Below are 18,544 nucleotides of genomic sequence, written 5' to 3'. Positions count from 1 at the left end.
AAAGGGCTCTTCCACACTGCACATCGCTAAATGTATGCCTGTGCAATCTTACGGCAAATTTTTAACTATAGGGAAGGGTAGAAGAATGCATGCATACAGGTGGATGGTTGCATGAATGCACAGGTTTCCGACTGCTGTTTCTGTGAAGCGTTTTTAAAACCCTGCTCTTCAGCTTTAAAGGCTCCCAGAGCACCTTCCAGATCAATGAAAACCAAGACAAAGACTTCGTGATGGTGAAGAAAAGCTGTGGCAGCAGTATCATTGCTGCATGTAGAGCTCTGTCTTCCTCCTTGTTGAAGGACTACCTTAAGAGCAGAGACGTTGCTGTAAGTCAGCAAATGTAGCTTTACTAGGTCGCCCCCCCCCCCCCCGAAGAACACAGCTCAGAACAATCCATGCTACCAGTTTTGAACATCTGAAGGCCCAAGTGGATAGGCAGTAAGGGATGAATGGCCAGCTACATGCAGTTGCAGTTTTCTGCTTGCCTGGTCAGTATTAAGCAGTGGTATGTTCCAAAGGAAATTCTTTATCCTACTCCCATTTCAAGCAGTGAAAGACAAGTAAAAGTGGGAGATTTACTGGTCCAGGCATCCCCTTGGCCTTGCCCTACTGTGCTACACAATCATATCATAGTCTAAAATGAGATGAGATGTAATAATAATAATAATAATAATAATAATAATAATAATAATTTATTTGTACCCTGCCCATCTGGCTGGATTTCCAACAAAGATTAAAAATACATCAAAATGTATTGACTGTTGTGCTTTCCGCTTGTTTTTTGCAGGTTCAATATGGAATTATCCCAGATTATTTTACCTTCAATATATTGTTGGATTCTTTTATAAAGGATGAGAATTATGAAGGTAAGTAAGCATATCTCAGCTGCTGGTCATCGTGATCTTCCCTGTTTCTTCATATTTATATATGGCCGCCTTTGGGCCTCTTTCTGTTCATCTGATTTGCCGTGGTTTGCCGAGGAGCCAGAAGAAACCCTTTCTACTGAGTCAGGACATTGATCCTTTCAGCTCAGTATTTTTGACATCAACTGGCACCAGTGTTTCCAGCAAGATTCTTTTCTCAACCCCAGTGCCAGTCATGAGCCAGAGATCTTTTGCATGCCTAGTGCATCTCTTACTACTAACCCTCTTCTGTAGTCCTTCTGCAAGAGAGGAGGTAAAAATCGAGCAGGTCGGGGGGGGGGTATTAATGTAATCAAATCACCCAGTGCATTTCAACATGGGTTGACTTCTGTATCAACATTATTTTCCAAAGTTTTTTAGCTGACACGTCCTCCTAGTGGAAAGTGCCATCCTTTCCTTAAGCACCTCTAAAGCCACTCAGGAAATAATTCCAGATGGTACATCATTCAAGAATTTGTGCATTGTTGCTCGTATCGAGATGCTGTGCGCTCCAGCAAACTTAGGGCTTGTTGTCAAGAGACCTTGCCTTAAGCTGATAGCCCCTGAATTCATTTTGGAGTTAGCTTTGTTGACACAGTCCATGAAGTATTCTTTGCTTAGGGTGTTTGTGAGTTTAAAGTCCTTACGTGTAAAGTACTATGGTCTTGCCTCCCACTTGCGTACCATGACTCTTATCCTCTCTCACTCCCATTTTAATTTTAAGGAAGGTCTCCTGGCACAGAGCGGAACTGTTGCATAGATAAGATACACCAGCTTTGTGACTGCTTCCAAATGTTTTCCTTATGTGCCTCCTGGTTCTGCAAAAGGCAGATGTGTTCTTCTTCTGATGCTGCATTTTTTTGCACATCAAGATTCGGGTGTAAAAGAGGAAAGCACACTCATGTCTTTTGAAACTAATGTGGGAAGAAGAGTCTTGGCAAACCACGCCTTTAATTTTTAAATGTTTTGTTTATTGTTAGATGCGATGGCTGTGGTCACTGAGATAATGATACAGGAAAGTTTTGACGAAGTTTCTACACAACTTCTCTCACTCTACGTGATGTACAAGTATTTGACAACCAAATCAGAACTTATGGTAAGCTGTGGCTGAGATGGTCAGATACATGAAGGGATACGGGCTCCATTCATCTGACTAGCAGCTTCCATTACAGAAGAGTCGACTTGGGCCAGCTTGTATCAGACAATATATTTTGCATAATGGTGAAAACCAAGCACCAGATGTGACAGAAAATGTAACAGCAATGTTTGCTATTTTCAGTGGGAGGAAGAGAGGAATCTCGGAGCGTCCCTCTTCTTGGCAGGCCTGAAGCAGACCAACACGGTGGGATTCAGTTCCCAGCTGTATGGCTTAGCACTTCTCGGTAAGTTATATAGTGTTTCATTACAAGCACTTTACCGTGCTGCTTTATTGGTTGATTAAAAGTAGCTGGATTAGTGAGATTCTTCGATTTAAATTCTAATACAGTGGTAATTATTATTATTATTATTATTATTATTTATTTATTTATTTATTTATTTATACATACCCCGCCCATCTGGCTGGGTTTCCCCAGCCACTCTGGGCGGCTTCCAACAAAGATGAAAAATACACTAAAATGTCACATATTAAAAACTTCCCTGAACAGGGCTGCCTTCAGATGTCTTCTGAATGTTAGGTAGTTGTTTATCGCTTTGACATCTGATGGGAGGGCATTCCACAGGGCGGGCGCCACTACCGAGAAGGCCCTCTGGTATCTCAGGCTAAGAACTTAATTTGTTCTGGAGGTCCGTTCTTAACCTGAAGCACCACTTTAGCTGATGGGGCCTCCTGCTGCCACTGCACAATTTCTGTTCTCATCCTGAAGCAAAGTTCTTAACCCGAGGTACTATTTCTGGGTTAGCGGAGTCTGTAACCTGAAGCGTATATAACCTGAGGTATCACTGTATAGCCTTTGACGGGTTGCAAAATTAGAACTAAATCAAGTTTTGTGTTTTGGTATGCAGTCCAAATAAATCATAGATCTGTGAGGTTCAAAAATCAACTGGATGTTGTTGTTGTTGCTTTAAATTCATGCTGAATGCATGAAAATCCCACTTGGTTGAATTGTAGAGTCGGAAGGGACCACGATGGGGACCGTCTAGTCCAACCCCCTGGAATGTGGGAATCTTCTGCCCAACGTGGTCCTTGAATTCACGGCACTGAGATTAAGGGTCTTATGCTCTGCCAACTGAGCTTTGTATGTATGAACCCTGCTTCCTGCCAAGTTCTCTCTCTCTCTGCTCCCACCCATTATCCCCAAGCTGGGGAGCAGGCAGGAATACCTACCTTTGAAAAAGAGTAAAGGGTAACAAGTGATGGATGGCTCACTTCAACACAAAACAGGCTACTGCAAGTGATGTACAGGGTGCCATTTTCTACTGGGTAGGCAGTTAGTAAGAACATAAGGAAAGACTAGTCCAGCATCTTGCCTCCCACAGTAGCCAAAAAGATGCCATGGAAAGCCCACAAGCAGGATCTGATCATCTCTTCCCTTTTTGGTGCTCCCCATAAACTGATATTCATAGATATACTGATGCCTCTGATACCAAAGGTCTCTTATTTATTCCTCATGCTCAGCTCAGAGGTTGCTAAAAACAGTCATCATAAAAATGCACAAGTAAACATAACAGTAAAATAAAACATTGGATATAGTATTAACAGACAGTGATATGGCAGAGTAATTCTGATTTTGTCCAGAGGCCAGATGAAATAAATGTGTTTTAAGTTGTTACTTGAACAACAACAACAATTTATTATTTATACCCCACCCATCTGGCTGAGTTTCCCCAGCCACTCTGGGCAGCTCCCAATCGAGTGTTAAAAACAGTACAGCGTTAAATATTAAAAACTTCCCTGAACAGGGCTGCCTTCAGATGTCTTTTAAAAATAGGATAGCTGCTTATTTCCTTGACATCTGATAGGAGGGCATTCCACAGGGCAGGCACCACTACCAAGAAGGCCCTGCCATATGAGCAGCCCCATAGACCATGTCCATTGAGGGAACCATGAGCAAGGCCACCTGGTATGGAGTGTGGGTGAGTGGGTGTTTGTGTAATTATCCTTTAAGTCATGGGTAGTCAAACTAAGGCCTGGGGGCCGCATCTAGCCCAATCGCCTTCTAAATCCGCTCCGCGGCAGTCCAGGAATTAGCCTGTTTTTACATGAGTAGAATGTGTGCTTTTACTTAAAATGCATCTCTGATTTATTTGTGGGGCATAGGAATTCGTTCATTATTTTTTTCAAAATATAGTCCGGCCTCCCCACAAGGTCTGAGGGACAGTGAACCGGCCTCCTGCTGAAAAAGTTTGCTGACCCCTGCAAAGTTTAAGTACTTGAGTCCTTAACTAGGACTAGTTGGGTTGTCTGTTTTTGTTTCTATTATGTATTTTCTGTTTTTTATACAGTGGTACCTCGGGTTAAGTACTTAATTTGTTCCGGAGGTCCGTTCTTAACCTGAAACTGTTCTTAACCTAAAGCACCACTTTAGCTAATGGGGCCTCCCACTGCTGCCGCGCCACCGGAGCACAATTTCTGTTCTCATCCTGAAGCAAAGTTCTTAACCCGAGGTACTATTTCTGGGTTAGTGGAGTCTGTAACCTGAAGTGTATGTAACCTGAAGCGTATGTAACCCGAGGTACCACTGTATTGTGATTTTATGCTGTGAACTGCCCTGAGATCAACGGGTGTAGGACGATATACAACATCAATAAAAAATAGTAGTCCTTGATAGCTGTATCCTCTATTAATTTGTCAAATCCCCTTTTAAAGACATCAAAGTTGGTGGCTATTGCTACATATTGTGACTTCCAGTTGTGCTGTGAAGAAGTCGTTCCTTTTGCGGTTTTCAGACTACAAGCACCATGATCCCTAGCAGTAGATGAAGCTCTAGGCATCATTTGCATCTAAGATGAGTCCTTGTGAGGTTTCTTCTGTATCAGACTAAGACCCTTTATTCCTTCAGAAGGGGGGAAGAGCAGAGCACCAGCAGAGGGTTGGTGGGGTGTTTCTTTTGAGTTGGGCCAAGCTGGAAGGAGGCAGGACCCAGCTCAGAATGGGACCAGATTTTTCAGGTTGTGGTGCATTTTGAATTCACACCTTTAAAAACTTTTTCTATGCCTAAAATAAAGAATTGTTTTCCATATTTTCCTAATCACCAGAATTCCAATAGCAGATATAAGAAGCTATATATATTGACCTGGAAGGAAAGGGAAGGGTGTCAACTCAAGAGCAACTCTTCATCCTGTCTCTCCACATGATTCCATAAACCCACTGAAATTCCACACCTTTGGGGAGGTGGGACTAATTCTGAGGCCACAGTGTCTGGAGTCCCCTGTTTCAACACCCTTCTTATGTTGTATTATGGTTTTATTTCATACCAGGTTAAAAGTCCATGAAAGTTTTGCCCTTCTCCATTCCTAGCTGTTAATGGCATGTTTACCCTTAGGTGCAATACAGTTTTAGTCAAAAAGAAAGTTGGATAGTTGCTCTCTCTCTGAGTTTCACAGCTTGTTAACAATGATAATAATGCCCATGACAGGTCAGGAGGAGGACGCTGATTCTGATTTTACCTGACTTTAAGACAAAACTGCAGATGCAGTAGGAACCAAGATGAAAACTGCTGCAAATTGGCAGAACTGTTGGTTTGCTTTTTGCTTGAGCTATTGACACATAAATGCATTCCTCCCCTCTTTGGTTACTGCAGACGTATGTATGTATATTTAAATATAGCCCAAATAATATGGGAAGGTCTTGCACTTAGCAAATCATTTTACTGTGTGTGCTAGTGACCCCACTGACATTGAGATTCAGAAGATCAAAAGCTATCTTCTGCTATGTCACATATTCTGCAGTCTTGCCAGCTCTAATGGACTAGACCTCTGCAAAGAGTGAAAGATGTCTGTGGGCATAGACTGGCCTGGAGCACCTTAGCAATTTATATTTAGCCATCGCCCAATGAGCGTTTGTTTGCACACACGTTCCTGTGCTTCTCTGTGGCTTCCCTGTTTGGGGAAGAGAGATGAAGGTGTGTCACAGTGGCTTTCATTGTTAGATGTACCTTTGTGATTAACGTAGACAGTTAAAGGTGATAGAAATTCTAGTAAGACAAGCAAGGCCACATCTGAAATGTTTAACATCAATGATTGGGTTTCACCAGAAAGACAACAGCAAGGGGTGGATCCTGCTAATAAATAATTTTAGGTTAGCCATTGCTCAGGTTTTAATACACACATAGTTTAGGATTACTTGAAGTGTTACAATTTTCATACGCAGAAAAGGTCTTTCAAAATAGAAAAACAGGTATGTGCCTGAAGACATCTGTGTAACTTCCTGCGCTTGGGAAAACAGTAATATGTGTTGCAGCTCTTGGTGCTATGAGTATACAATAATCAAGGAACCAAATATTGTCTCTAGGTAATAAAGGACACTAATATGTCATGTGCAAGTTAAGTCTAACACTATCCTCCAACTCCTCTCACTGTACACAAAATAGTGTGAATATTTTGAACATTGTTTGGCTCTTTCCAAGTTCAGGAAACTTACACATATGATCAAGCAGAGAAGGAGACTAAGGATTCCCACTCCTCCTCCATGTGAGGTAGTTCTTGAGATCTACCTGACCCTCACGAGGAGGTTTTGTTGTATGTTTGGGAGGAATAATGTGGCAAGAAAGAGACAGGAAGACCCCATTGTTGCTTTTTTGACTGACTTCTACTCATTTTCCAGCTACAAACAATGACTATTTGAGGCCAAACTGAGGTGGGAATGGAAGCAGAGGTTTAAATCTTTCCTTCCACACCATTGTCCTGACAAAACTCTTCCCTTGGTGCTATGTTAATAGCAAACAGGTAGAGATTTTCATCAGGACCCCAGCAGGGGAGAAAATAATTAAGTTTTCTCTTCCAATATGCTGTAGCCCCAGTGAAAACCAAGGCGCCCTGGATTTGCTACCCAAGTAAAGACACTGACATGATTCACAGTGATGTGTTTAGCATCTCGTCTGCTTTGAGTACAGGAAAGATGCTTCCAATTTTAACGGTGCTTTCTACTTTAAATAATGCAGTAACACTCACAGTGTCTGTTTTAATAATAACAGGAAAAGTGGAGCTGCACAAGGGGCTACGAGCTGTGTACCACAAAATGCCGCTCATGTGGACCCCCGGGTACCTGAACAGAGCCTTGCAAGTGATGGAGAAAGTGACGTTGCTTCCTGATGATACAAAGCTCTGCAAGGAAGCTGTAAGTGGAGAACTGTTGTTTTACAAAGCAGGCCCTTGTGCATTTTTGAAAAGAGAGCCGAAGGGTTTTCAAAGGAGACCAGCAGCCTGGTGGCTACTGCTGTTCGCCCTGATGTTTTTGTGTTGCTCAAATTTCTGTTGAACTGATTGCATTCAGTGGCATTTTTCTTCACCTTGAGGAGGAACATGCTTTCCAAAAGACAAGAGAGGCATACCTAGAAAGGGCAACTTTTCACTTTTCAGCTTCTGCTTCTGACTTGAAGGGTGCCAAAGAGGCAAAGTGCCTGGCAGAGTTTCCTTTTCACCCTCTGCTCCTCATGTAGTGGGGAGAATAAATGGGGTATTCTGGACTCAAGTCAAAACACAGTATAGATTGTTTATTTATACTGTTGCTAAGCTGTTTACAAATAAATAAAAAATACAAAACATATAAACACACCCATAAAACAATTCAATCAAAGCATTAAAATAAACAGCCATAGTTGAAATGTACAGTAAAACAACCCTGCTGAAAGAGTTGAAACAGCAAAAAAAGCAGGATGTTCAAATCAGGGCATCAGGGGAACGCTTGTCTAAGCAAGTTTGTCTTTAGGAGCCCGTGGAATGCCCATGCTGATGGGGCCTCTCGTATTTCAGCAGGGAGAGTCAAGTTAATAGAGAAAGATTTCCCCTTCCAACTTCTCTAGAGTTGTATGAAATAATCATTTCTCCTGTTGGTATGCATGGGTGGGGAACCTCTTTCAGTCAGGGCCGCGTTGCTTTTTGGGCACCTTGCATGCCAGTGATGATCAAAGCCAGAGGCAAGAGTGGGCAGAGACTGGCATGCAACTCTTATCTTTGTGCAGTAGGAAACATGCCAGCCATGTACACACACAAACCCAGTCAAGCAAAAGGCATTGTCGCAGACCAAGGGCACATTCCAGCCAAGTGAAACCACTGAAGGGTGTGCAGAAGGGCTGGAGAGGAGTATGGACTTGGCATGGCCCAGGAGAGTCCTGGAGAACCACATCCATCATACTCCTCACATGGCCTCCTTGAGTGACCTTGGATGTGGCATTGACACAAAGGGAAGAGGAGCTACTAGTGCCTTGCAAGCTTCCTATTCTTCTACATTTCTGCCTTGTCCAATATACAGCTTTTGTCCTGCCCCCCAGGTGGCTTCCATTGCAGAGTCGGCTTACCCCATCCCATCCAGGCCTGCCTTTCTCTCCTGTCCATTATCAAAGAGAGGGAGCCGATAGACGAATCCACTGAAAATCAAATGGAACACAATGAGCTCATGATGCATTTCAGCAAAACAGGAATTGAGATACTAGCTGACTTTATATAAGTGTACAATAATCTCTTCCAATATACATGTAATAATTGTAGAATATCAGTAAGAGCCTATGTGACCTGTCCAGAGCCAATCATAAAATCAATAGTAATTCCAGAAAGGCTGGGCTTAATCAAATAGCTTCTCTCACTAACTTTGGCCACCGTGCAGGCACTTCAAAAGAAAAACAAGACTCGCCTTTAATTTCCCAGGGTTTCATTTCATAGCAATGGTAAAATAATTCACTGCTGATGCTATCAAATTATGTTTTTTGTTTGTGCCTTTATGGTTTTAAAATTTATGCATTCCGTCTACAGTAGACCGTCTCAGAGACCCTGATCCATTTTTCTGCAGTAGGACCTGGAGGAAAAAATGTGCAGCCTTAATAAGACAGGAAAGTCTTGAATTTGAAAAACAGTGAATTATAGTATTGTCTGCTTGGCCTTCTGTTTATGACCCTCTAGCATTGTTGCTCTTGTGTGATCAAATTTGATCCATAAAGGTTAGAAATGTCCCTCCTTTATTAAACTAATAGGTGGTATTCTCAGGAATTTTAACAAGAATCCAGAAGCTGCATAAAAAGGCCCACAGGAGCAGTATATTGACCACCCCTGTAATTTAGGCAACAATGATGCCCTTCAGTTTTTCTAAACAGCACTTATTATCTTTTTCTCATTTCTGTTGCAAAGATTGATGCTCTGGCAGCCACTTTGCAGCCCATCCCTGTGACAGAAGTTTCCCCAGAGGACACCAAGGACTCAGAAGAAGCACCGAAGCAAGTGCAATCGGAAGAAGCAGAGATGTCACGACTGCCTGAGTACCTGAACCGATTTGGGGTATGCAGCTTCTCAGCTTCCCCTCTTCCCAGCTGGTTTTAATTAGCGTTATTGTCTGTAGCAAAAAGGAAAAGAGTACACCTTCCTTCTTCTTTATTCTGTGACACTAAGGCTCCATTGGTGTCCCACCAGGAATGCTATTGGGGCTTTTGGATGCTGACATTGAATTCATAGAGTTATAGAACTGGCAAGTTGGAAGGGACCACCAGGATCATCTAGTCCACCCCCCGCCATGCAGGAATCTTTCGCCCAATGTGGGGCTCAAACCCACGACCCAGAAATTAAGAGTCTCATGTTCTACCAACTGGGCTATCTTCTTACTACTTCAAACTGGGAATTGCCTTTCTAAAAGGTGTCCCTTGTCTGCTGCCTGGCTGCAGGGAAGTTATCTTTGCATTTCATACATCAGACTTGGTAAGCCAAACTCCTGCTCACTAAAATGGAGTGTCACTCCTGATGAGTTGTTTGGTCTTCCACTATCTCTGGCATCTAAGGGCACAGTTTAGATGCATTCCCCTCTTTGGGTCAATGCAGGTTTAATAGGTCTTTCCCCCTTACGCAGCCTGCTAATGACTGTAAGAAAGCAGTCGCAATTTTGGTCCTGTGTTTAGTTCTAAGAAGGTCCACTAAACGAGTAAATGAGATGGTTTGCCTGGGGTTTTTGTTTCGTTTTGAGGCCCAGCCTTTTCCTGCACTCCCTCTCCCTCATTGTGGTTTTTGCATGATTTATCGCCCTGTCACTGGGGAAAGCACCCTTTTATAGAAATGGCACAGAGAGTATTCTACAGATTTATACCTACAGTGTTGTTCTAAGGATCTGTTCCTTGGTGAGATGTTTGTGTCTTGGCAGGTTTGCTGAATGAAATGTGCAGCTCAATCCGGCATATGTTTCCTCGAAAGTAAACCCCACAGATTTCCATAGGACTTGCCACATAGAGACTGAGCTAAGAATCAGGAAATTTCTCCCACTTCAAATCTTGTCCCTGCCATGAACTCACTAGGGGAAATTTGTTTTCTCTCAGCCTCAGTTCCATGCTCCCTCCACCTGCAACCCTTACAGAGATGTTGTGAGGATTACAGCTAGATATAGTAGTACTACAGACTACAGATTACAGCTACAGTGCATGTGAAGAGAGCTTGAAGTCTGGAATGTATTATACAGATGTTAAGCCTTTTTATTGGGTGTGCATAGGAATGTAGGCTTCGTTTCTTTCGGAAATGAACCAGGGAGGGACGCTTGCAAGAAAGTTCTCTGATTACATTGTAGAGGAGGTAAAAAGAAAAGCTTTTTATTAGTGAGCCTGTAAGAGACCTGGTGGACTGGTTAGTATAGGCCGACTGTAGATGATAAGGAAGCTTTTCCCCCAGTGGCAAAACGTGAGAACAGGGATGGGGAGCCTGTGGTCCTCTTAGGTTTTGAGCTATATTATATTCATTACGCTTGCCATTGTCCATGCTGGCTAGGACTGATGGGAGTTGGAGTCCCACAGCATCTGGAGGGGCCGCATGTTTCCTGTCCCTGGATTAAAGCTATATAGTTAGCATCATATTTTGTGTCTTTTGAGTTCTGCACCGTTTTGCCCAAGTAATACTTTTTTCAGCTTTGCAAATGCATTGCCAGCCTACAGAAATGTGATAGTCCACCCACCCCATGCCTCTGTCACAAGACAAGCAAGCAGTAGGTTTGATAACACGCATGCTTGGAAGGAATTGTAGCTTCCAGTGACTCAGTACGCAGCTGGTTTTTATGTTCCACCTCTAATTATTCTATGAACAGCTTCTACCAGGTCGGAAACACTTGAAGCTGAGAGGTCAGGAGGAGGGTTTGCAGGATCATTCCATGCCCCTTCCCTGAAATTTCAGCTTTCGTTAAAGGTAAAAATAAGTTTCTGTTCCTCTTACTTGTTGAGATTAATGAAAAATGTGGAGGCCACATTCTTCCCAATGACACATTAAGAAGCTGCCTTGCATTCTTTCTATGCTAAGGAGTGCAAGGCATAAGGATAACTGTCAGGCTATAGACTAAACTTAAAGTTTAATATTTATAAAGTTAAAATGCATTTTGTTAATGCTTTATATAGTTGCATAACTTTTACATCTATTTTGCTACTGGTGTTTGGGCTCTGGGTCTTCTGCACTGATCCGCTCTCCTCCAGACATGCCCCTTCAGGCCCCCGCATGGCAGAATGGTCTAGCTCTCTGTCTGGGAAGATTGCTCAAAGCCATGTCTCTCACACTCTGCCCACAAAGCCCAAGGAATAGCAGCAGAAATAGCACAATTTACAAAACGAGACTCAGATAGCAGTTGAGCAAGGTTTAATGGTATGTTTGTTCAGCACGATGCCCAGCGCGATGGCTCAGTTCCTTTCTGAACAGGGTCACTTTTCTAAACAGGATATAATTTCCACTAAACTAAATACAGTTCTTCTTCTTTCTTCTTCTTCTTCTAAATTTACATTATATTATTTGTGCAAGGGTACAGTCCCCTGCTATTGGCCACTGCGATGTCCAAGTGCTTTTATGTCAGGAGAGTGAAAGGCTCAAGAAGATTACTAATGGAGGACTAATGGAAATTACTTCGAAGAAAATAAATCTGGCAGTTGGTTTATGCAGCCCCAGCCCTGCAGCCAGAAAAGAGTTGGAAGTGATCATCCCCTGCTGGCCTCTCATCCTCAGATGGACCACTATGTTGTTTTTAAATTTTATTTTAAATAAAATTGTAGCTGCACTGGCCAATTCCATTGCAGTCCCCAACAGCTCCCCTTGCCATTTCAGTGAATCAGCACAGCCTATCTCAGAAGCAGTCCACCTATTGGCTTGGAGTAAATTCCTGTCCTACCTATGGCAATATCCCATGCGTTCTACGGCTTAGACCTATTGCTGCCACCATTCTTCCTACCTTATTTACCACTTCCTTCAAGGCAGATGGTACCTTCCCCTCCTCCAATGAAGCATTCTTCTTTGGCGATCACTTGTAGCCGAGTAAGATTGTCTTCCATAAACACAGTTTTAACAGTGAGTCCATAAGTGACTGTGGAGGCCAATTCTGAACCCACACGTCCTTCCACAGTGGGGACACAGGTTTCCGGGTGGGAGTTGATCACAGTGAGGGTTTGCCAACTGTGCCTTCCTCTTCTCCCTTTCAACCTGAGTTCAAGCATCTTAATTGCCCCCTGAACCCACCCAGTCAATCCCCTTCAGCAAGTTTAAAAGAAACCTAGATGGACAGGGGTCAAAGGGGAACATGTGTGCTGTAGACACACCTCCATTGTACATGCTCTTAACGATGGCATCCTGCTGCTTCTGGATCTCGGTGATTTTGTCCTCAAAGTTTCCTGGAAGTTTGTTATAGCAGATTGCTTAGGGTGTGGATAACCGAAGTACACAACAGCATTCCTGATGCTTCAGAACCGCATCTGCTTTCACTTTTCTAAGTGTTTTTAATCAAAAGTCCTAGAAACTCTTCTGTTTTGCTTGCTTTTTAAAAAAATTATTGAGTCATACAAAGCAAGGCAGAACGTAGCTCGATCAAGACACATCAAAGAAGCATTTCGGTTAAACATGTTACAGACCTTGTATGAGAAATCGGGTTGGCAAAAACATAACTCCACAGTGCCACCTGGTGTCACTGTATTAGAATGCACAAACAACACATATAAAGTCCTATGGCAGAGTTATACACAGGTAGCTTCCAGCCAGCCCACCCAAAACTTGTTTCAGTTGCCATTATGTATCATTTCTATAGAACCTGCCAGCATACGAACTGGATTTCCCATATTCCAGTGATACTGCTCTGAAACACTCCAGTTCTCTTGTGAGTCTGGCCAACTCTGTGCATTTGTTTATCTTCGGGTTTTGCTCGACTGAATTCATACATAGTCTGTTGCTTCAGCAAATAGTTTGTGAAGGTCAATGGTCCAGAACATGACAAAATTGCTCTCTCCCCGTGGGAGCTGCCCAATGATGTTTCCTTGGATGGGAGGCCCAAGCAGTGATTGCATAACAGACAGTTCTGCATTGCAGCGGCTACAAAGCTTTAGCTCTCTACTGTGTCCAGGCCCCATGCTGGAGGGTGGTTGTGAGTAAACATGGAGATGGAAATTGCATGGCTTATGGAAATTATAGGCTACATGAACTAAGAATGGGGGGAGTGGAGAAGCCCAGGAGGTCTTTGAAACAGCCTGTGTGGTAACTCTTGTTGACAGCAGGAATTGCAGTCTAGCAATACTCTCCTTAGTAGAACTGCCCTGTGGTTTGACAGGTTTTCCTCTTCTGTGTTGCACACGAATCTCACAAGGGTGGGATAGCAGGATAGGATTCAGTGAACTAGTCTCGTTAGCAGATGCCCACACAAGGACCTCTACTATTGCAATGGGGCTCCCTCCCCCTTTCCTGGCTCAGGAGGGGAAACCCCCAGGGAAACTCCCCAGGCCAGCATGCCAGGTGGCGGAGAAGGGGGTTGTTTGATCTGCCAAGCTGAAAAGCACACACTAACAGAGGGATTGCTATAGTGCTACCTTGAATTCCTTCCTCAGGCTAGAACTGGGGAGACCAGGTTCAAGTCTCTACTTTGCCATGTTGTTTACTGATTAACCTTTTCTCAGTCTCTATCTCTCAGCCTAAAGAGGATAAAATGGAAATGGGGGAAGATTGAGCAATTTTATAGCACTCTGGGTCTTCAGCTTCCATCGGCCCCTGACATTTGGCTATGCTGCCTCCTGCCCCCCAGAAATAGATTTTATTAAAGCTTGGGGGGAAATGATATACGAAAGTTAATATCAAAGGCTCAGTATCTTTTTATAATACCAAAGATAAACTTATCTAAACAAAAACACAAGCCAAAAAAGGGAAAGAAAGAAGAAAAAGAGAGGAAGGGGAAAGTGAAAAGAGGAAAGGGAGAAAAAAGGAGAACTTCCAATTCTTCATCTGTCAGCTATATATATATAAATATCCAAAACATTCACTCCGCAGTAACAGCCATGCTGGCATGAGTTGATGAGAGTTGTGAGTTCAGCATCTGGAGAGCTACAGATTCTGCAGCCCTGATTGATGCCATCCTGAATTCCTAATGGGAGAACAAATAAATAAATGAGCCCTGCTCACTGTGCATCTTATTTCACCTCATTAATAGTCAGTCCTAGCTAACCTGTATCTCTCTAAATTATGGGTATCTTCTAGTTTTGGTACAAAGGCACATCCGAGGATAATACTATTCCTGGTGAGTGACCAAGGAGTTTTGTTGTTGTTGTTTAAAGCGGGGCTGTTTAGAAGCTTCCGGCTGTCCTATTGCATCCTTCCTAGCTAGGGCTGCTCTCTTCCCATTCATTTTCCTGGAGGCTTCTCCATTAGGGCAATTAATTTGCCTTTTGTCTGGGGAACATCAAGCTGTCCAGTAAAACTTCCATAACCACAAATGGCCCCGCATCTCAAAGCACTTAAGTGAATTAATATTTTTTTACGATGCATCGGGGCGTGTCATGAGAAGCACTACACCACAGATAGAAGTGGAACTCTGCTGTGATATACGGCCCAGCTGCCTGGCCGAATCCTGCCTGCCTGCAATGGAGTGCCCCCACATGCAGCCCACCCTGGTGCACCCACACAAGCAGAATCTGAGCAAAGTAAAGGGGCTGCATCCAGCAAGCTGAGCCTGAAATCGCACGAGTCATTAAAAAGGGGGCCATAGAGGAATGTATGCTGGGCAGTTGCACAGGGGCTCATGGGATCTATTTAATATGCCATTAGGACAAGCCTATTTAAATGATTCCCATCTGTTGAGCGGAAGTTTAGCCAAAGCGACTCAGGGCGAGTCCTTGGATCAGCAATGGGGGGTGGGGGGGGGAGCCATAGGATGTTTAGATTGCCGGCTGGCCATTCATCATTTGTTAGCATAACGAGTCTTTATTAATGATGTTTCTCAGTCATCATGCAAGTTCAGCTATCCCAGCACTTAGCAGGATTAAAGATTGATTATTTTTTTGTTTCTGCTTTGTTATTGCTAAATCATAAAAATCTAGTCTATAAATTATTGCTGCCCTTTGCTTGTTCCATCACCCCATCATTTTCCCCTCTCTTTTTCTTTTGGGGACGGAGAGAAGGAATGAAGAAGTGCTCCTTTATTGCGGCTGGCACGTTTTTCCAGGACAAAACGCAAGTCCGCTGCACGGTGCCGACTTGTAGAATTTCACATTCCAGTTCCGGGGAAAGAGGAAGGGGGAAAAGATTACTCAGGCCGGGCATGTGGATTGTTGATGTATTGCGACTGGTTGATTAGCGGTCTTCTTTCTTTTCCTTTCTTTTCTCCCCTCCTCACCCCTGCTATGACAGGAGCTGAATTCTAAGCTGCAGTCACTTGGCAAGGTGGAATCTGCAAGCTTGTTGACGCTGACCACCCAGCTTGTGGAGGAAAAGCAGCCAGCGTTTGAAGTGGAAGACATTGCAAAGCACAAGGAGAAGCTGGAGGAGTGGGAGCAGGAGCGGACGCTGCTGACTGAAAGGGAGAGAGAGTTGAGGGAAAAGGCCAGGCAGGAGCTGGAAGCCCAGAATGCAGCAAAAGCATCTCTTTAACGCAGAAGATCGACTTGTGATGTGGCCTTGACTGTATGCAGATGAAACCTTTCCAGATCCATCTTGCAGCAAAAGTGCTTCTTCCCCACCCCCTTAAAAACCACTGTAATTATAATTGTTTCTCTGAAGCCCTCAGTTTTGCCTCTTATGTGTTATGTCTACCTGTCGTCTAATAAAGTGATTCATTTCTAAAACAGGCTGGGTGAGACAGTACATTCCAAGTGCTCTGGCCACAGTCAGTATTGCTGTTTAAAAAAAGGATACCAACAGGAGTTCAAAATGTTGTCTGCTTGCTTTGTTCACGGGATCACAAGCAGTCACCAGGTGAGTTAAGATCTGGAGTCTTCTTTGGAGAGGCAGCACACATAAAACCGCCTTGTATCAGGTCACACCATCTCAGACGGATTGCAGCACCCCAGGGTTTCAGGCAAGGGTCTTTCTAGCCCTGCTATTAGGCATCCTGGGCATTGGAAGCCATCACCATGTGTTGAGCTTCTCTCTTCTCCATGCCCTGTCAATACAGCAGCAGGAGGCTAGATCAGCTGGTAAAGGTCCAGAGGGCATTCCACAAGATGGGGGCTGTGATAGAAGAGGTTTTGTTTCTTCCAGAAGTTGACCTAGCCTACCTATAAGTTGGAATCTGCAGCAGGGCTTCACCTGTAGAAAGTTCATTCAGGAGGAACCGTTACCCCAGGGGTTTTAGGACACAGGCCTCTTAGGAGCCTTTTTGGTGGTGACTCCACAGGTATGTAATCTCTCCAGCCTTTTAGATGCCAGGTGAAAAGCCACCATTTTTTGTTGGGTTTTTAGAAGCTTTTCACAGGCATTTATAGCACCACTACTTGAGAGTTACTATTGGGGATAAATGTACCTATAATCCCAGTGAGCAAGATGGATTGATACTCTTTCACAGCTCTACGGCTTGGGCAAACAAAAATGTCCAGATGATGTGCATACAGTGTGAATGTTCTTGCAGTTTGTTTTCTATCTTTTCTGTTGGCTGTTTGCCCCTTGCCGTGGCTGTGCATTCCAACCCACATAGCAGTCTATGTGCACGACTGTAAACGTGGTAATTAGGCCTGTCACAATATATCAGGCCCTATTCTCAGTGCACACGATCAGCTTCGTTGCCCCCATGGTTCCTGTGTGTTAATGGACCTTTGTGGGATGGAGCTGCTGTGGAATGGCAAATATGTCGCTCCTGTAAGATAAACCTGAACGTTTGGGACTCTGGAACCTTTATACTTATTTTGCAGGCTGCATCATATTAATAACTACTATTAAAGATAGCAATTTTGGGGTGAAGCCTGTCTGCTAAAGCTTCGACTCTTCTTCATATCTTCACTTACAGTAATTGTAGTGTTCTACCTCCAATAGAAGAATATATTCAGCCTTCTTGGGTGTTTCCTTGCTCAGAAAACTTCAGAGCCAAATAAGTTGTTTGTCTCTCTCCCAAACCTTCCATGAGCCCCCCCCCCCCCCCCCCCGGTCATTTGAGACTCTCTTGAAACCTTTTCCTTTCTACTCACTACTCACTACCCTGGGACACTGAAATCTCCTTGGTGTGGAAAGAGAAATCATCTAGCTGCATGGATGCTTCTCATTTGGGAGATACATGCTGAGTGAGGACATCTGATCTGTACGTATGGTGTCTCCTGCAGCTGCCTCCAGTTGTTCCAGATCTCTTGAGGACGACCATTGTATAGTCCACACTGACATGCAATATTCACAGTATGGCCTCGGTCCAGTATATCTGAAGGAGCGTCTCCCCCCCCCCCCAAATCATTCTACCCGGACACAGGTCCAGCGCTGAGGGCCTCCTGGCGGTTCCCTCACTGCGAGAGGCCAAGTTACAGGGAACCGGGCAGAGGGCCTTCTTGGTAGTAGCACCTGCTCTGTGGAATGCCCTCCCACCAGATGTCAAAGAGAACAACAACTACCAGACTTTTAGAAGACATCTGAAGGCAGCCCTGTTTAGGGAAGCTTTTAATGTTTGATCCATTACTGTATTTTAATATTGTGTTGGAACCTGCCCAGAGTGGCTGGGGAAACCCAGCCAGATGGGCGGGTTATAAATAATAAATTATTATTACAATAAAGTTTCTGGGGGAAATAGAACCTGCAATTTTTCAACAAAATGTACACATTTTTTGCATCCATCTGTCTCGGGAGTTCACCTTTGGGGGTAAAGTCAAACTGTTGGAAGGTTGCAGTGCCTTCTGTGGCTGTAGAGACTGATATGAGACAGACATGTATTGTTGCAGCTGGGGCAGATGAAGGTGCCTGGTGGTGCTGCTGCAGGTGCACCACAACCTTTCTGCGGTCGTTCCTTCTCTGGTCACTGATCTGGATACACAACCTGTCTGTCTCTAGGCACTGCAGACATCTAATGTACGCATAAGGATGATGTAATCCACAAGCAGAGAACTCGGGCTCTACAATGGAGTTTGCTGCTTTGCATTTGTCTACTTTTCACTGGGTGAGAGAACTTGTGGATGCTACTCATTTGCCTAGCAGATTAATCCTACCCTTTTGAGATGCAAATGTTACTCCTAAAAGGAAGATGCTAAGCCAGCCCTTATGTGGCCTGTTGTGCAGGTGCTATTACAGGAATTAACAGCCATGCCTACTTGTTTACATAATGATGT

The 18,544-nt window shown here is 43.8% G+C and overlaps 1 protein-coding gene across 1 annotated transcript in view; it reads left to right on the top strand.

Moving 5' to 3' along the window:
- The window catches only part of MRPS27 (mitochondrial ribosomal protein S27), a 54,162-nt gene extending 38,072 nt beyond the window's left edge, over positions 1–16,090 (top strand). The window contains exons 6-11 of the mRNA XM_083404222.1: positions 788–866; positions 1,883–1,998; positions 2,182–2,284; positions 7,037–7,179; positions 9,183–9,329; positions 15,657–16,090. Coding sequence (XP_083260348.1) covers positions 788–866; positions 1,883–1,998; positions 2,182–2,284; positions 7,037–7,179; positions 9,183–9,329; positions 15,657–15,896 — 828 coding nt within the window. The 3' untranslated portion in view covers positions 15,897–16,090. The remainder of the gene's footprint in view (positions 1–787; positions 867–1,882; positions 1,999–2,181; positions 2,285–7,036; positions 7,180–9,182; positions 9,330–15,656) is intronic.
- The last annotated feature ends 2,454 nt before the right edge of the window (positions 16,091–18,544 follow it).

This window comes from Podarcis tiliguerta (assembly GCF_965153285.1).
Source record: "Podarcis tiliguerta genome assembly, chromosome: 11".
Lineage (NCBI taxonomy): Eukaryota > Metazoa > Chordata > Lepidosauria > Squamata > Lacertidae > Podarcis > Podarcis tiliguerta.
Note: the sequence above shows the minus strand (reverse complement) of the source record. Positions and strands in the feature narration are given on the sequence as shown.